This window comes from Arachis ipaensis, chromosome B09, assembly GCF_000816755.2.
Source record: "Arachis ipaensis cultivar K30076 chromosome B09, Araip1.1, whole genome shotgun sequence".
NCBI lineage: Eukaryota > Viridiplantae > Streptophyta > Magnoliopsida > Fabales > Fabaceae > Arachis > Arachis ipaensis.
The window spans coordinates 32,976,678-32,978,433 of NC_029793.2; the positions used below are offsets into that span (position 1 = coordinate 32,976,678).

Consider the following 1,756-nt stretch of genomic DNA (forward strand, 5'->3'; position numbering starts at 1 on the left):
TTTATCTATAAATAAAATAGTAAAAAAAAATTAATAAAAAAGTTAGAACATTATTAGAGTGAGTGACTGCTTAATTATTATATATTAATATGACAAAAAAAACCTGGGGCATTCCGAGAATTGAACTCGGGACCTCTCGCACCCTAAGCGAGAATCATACCACTAGACCAAATGCCCTTCATGTCATGAACTTCGAAAAGCAAAATAATTATCGATATATCATGACTGTATTTAAATAAAACAACCAGAAAAGGTTGTTCCTACCTTCCCACTCTATTTAATATTTGACTTTACGAATGACTGTAACAATGAGAAAAGATAAATAAAAAAGTCTAAATACAAAATATATAAAATATCTATATGTATAATTAGGCTGAATGCTATAATCAATGAACCCCACTTTGAGACCGTTAAATAGGGAGGTATTTTGTTGGAGAACCAACAAACGAGATAAGAAACTATGTATAATGTTTTGACATTTGACAGTTGATAATTAAAAAAAATGTTAGCACCAAACTATTTTTCTGCTACTCAAACCAAACTAGAAAGACACAAAAAAACAACGAAAAAACGCCCATTCGGGGAAACATCAGGGAAAACAAAGATTTCAATGTTTTCTTGTAACTATAATGAAGGACAGACATAATATTTAGCATATTACAAAGGAAAGACCACAAGACTGAACATCAATTCTATGATGATGATTACTTGGCAGAATGAACCCGTAAGTGCAATCTAAAGTGGCAAAAAAAACCATGCCACAACTCATCTGACACCATGTGATATGTAAAACCAGCCACTGCGAAAACCAAAGCTGGGTTCAGCAATCCTCTTATTTACCAAGGATGGACCTTATAGGATGCACACAATGACAGCATTAACTTTACCCCAATTGTTGTCCTGTGGTACTGGACGACTTTAAGCCAGCCAAAATTCCTGCAGTTGACAAACTTCTGAATAATGTCTTGAATATTAAAGAAAACAAGCCACAAACAAATCACCAATATCAATTCTACGGAATATTCAAGGATTTACAGAAATAGGAATGAGGGGAAGATCAACATAATTGTTACCCAAGAAAAAGCATGAATATCTTCTAATTAAAAGTTGAATCCACCGGGTGGCACAGCAGGACCATCAGAGCCACCAAAGTTAAACCCTGGTTGTGAACCATCCCCTGGAGGCATAGTCTCGTCATCTCCCTCCAACCAGTATGTTTCAAGAATCTTCACTGCCTTTTCATAAATCTCTGTGTTATCATGACTCTGAAGGTTCTCAATTTTCTCCAAACCCTCCGCATCGTCAATCATTTGGGCATATAGATTCACATCACCAATAGTGCCCATATTTTTATTAGTTTCTCCCACCTTCAAGATGTTTTCCAGTCCTTCCAGACAAACTGTCACAATTCTAGGATCAGGACAGATGAGAAGATCGCACAAGGGCTTGATACACCCTTGGCTTACCAAGTACCTGTCAAGCACAATAAATAATCATAACTTGATACTAAAAGTATCATAAGAATGCTATAACATCCAGGGGATATTGCAAACAAAAGCTACTCTCCATACTTGATTTGTTCATGAGATCCACCAGATGTAGCATTTGATATAGCCCAAGCAGCCTCTTTCTTGATGTCAAACTCAGCATTTTGAAGCAGGCTGACCAAATGACCAATTATATTAGACTCAATTACAGCCTGTAATTGAAAAACACAAGATCATTCAGAATTAGAAGAGAATATTATGAAGTTTAA

General features: G+C 35.6%; 1 protein-coding gene and 1 non-coding gene across 3 annotated transcripts in view; both read right to left on the bottom strand.

Moving 5' to 3' along the window:
* On the bottom strand, positions 106 to 177 carry TRNAP-AGG. Its single transcript has one exon. It is a non-coding gene; the product is annotated as a tRNA-Pro (tRNA).
* Positions 358 to 1,756, bottom strand: part of LOC107618130 (importin subunit alpha-2) — a 5,868-nt gene continuing 4,469 nt past the window's right edge. The window contains exons 9-11 of one of the 2 annotated variants that reach the window (XM_021112576.1): positions 1,572 to 1,699; positions 1,074 to 1,473; positions 358 to 964 (exon numbers count right to left, since the gene is read on the bottom strand). In XM_021112576.1, the coding sequence (XP_020968235.1) occupies positions 1,101 to 1,473; positions 1,572 to 1,699 (501 nt within the window). In that variant the 3' untranslated portion in view covers positions 358 to 964; positions 1,074 to 1,100. The remainder of the gene's footprint in view (positions 965 to 1,073; positions 1,474 to 1,571; positions 1,700 to 1,756) is intronic. The other variant, XM_016320085.2, reaches the window with a different exon arrangement.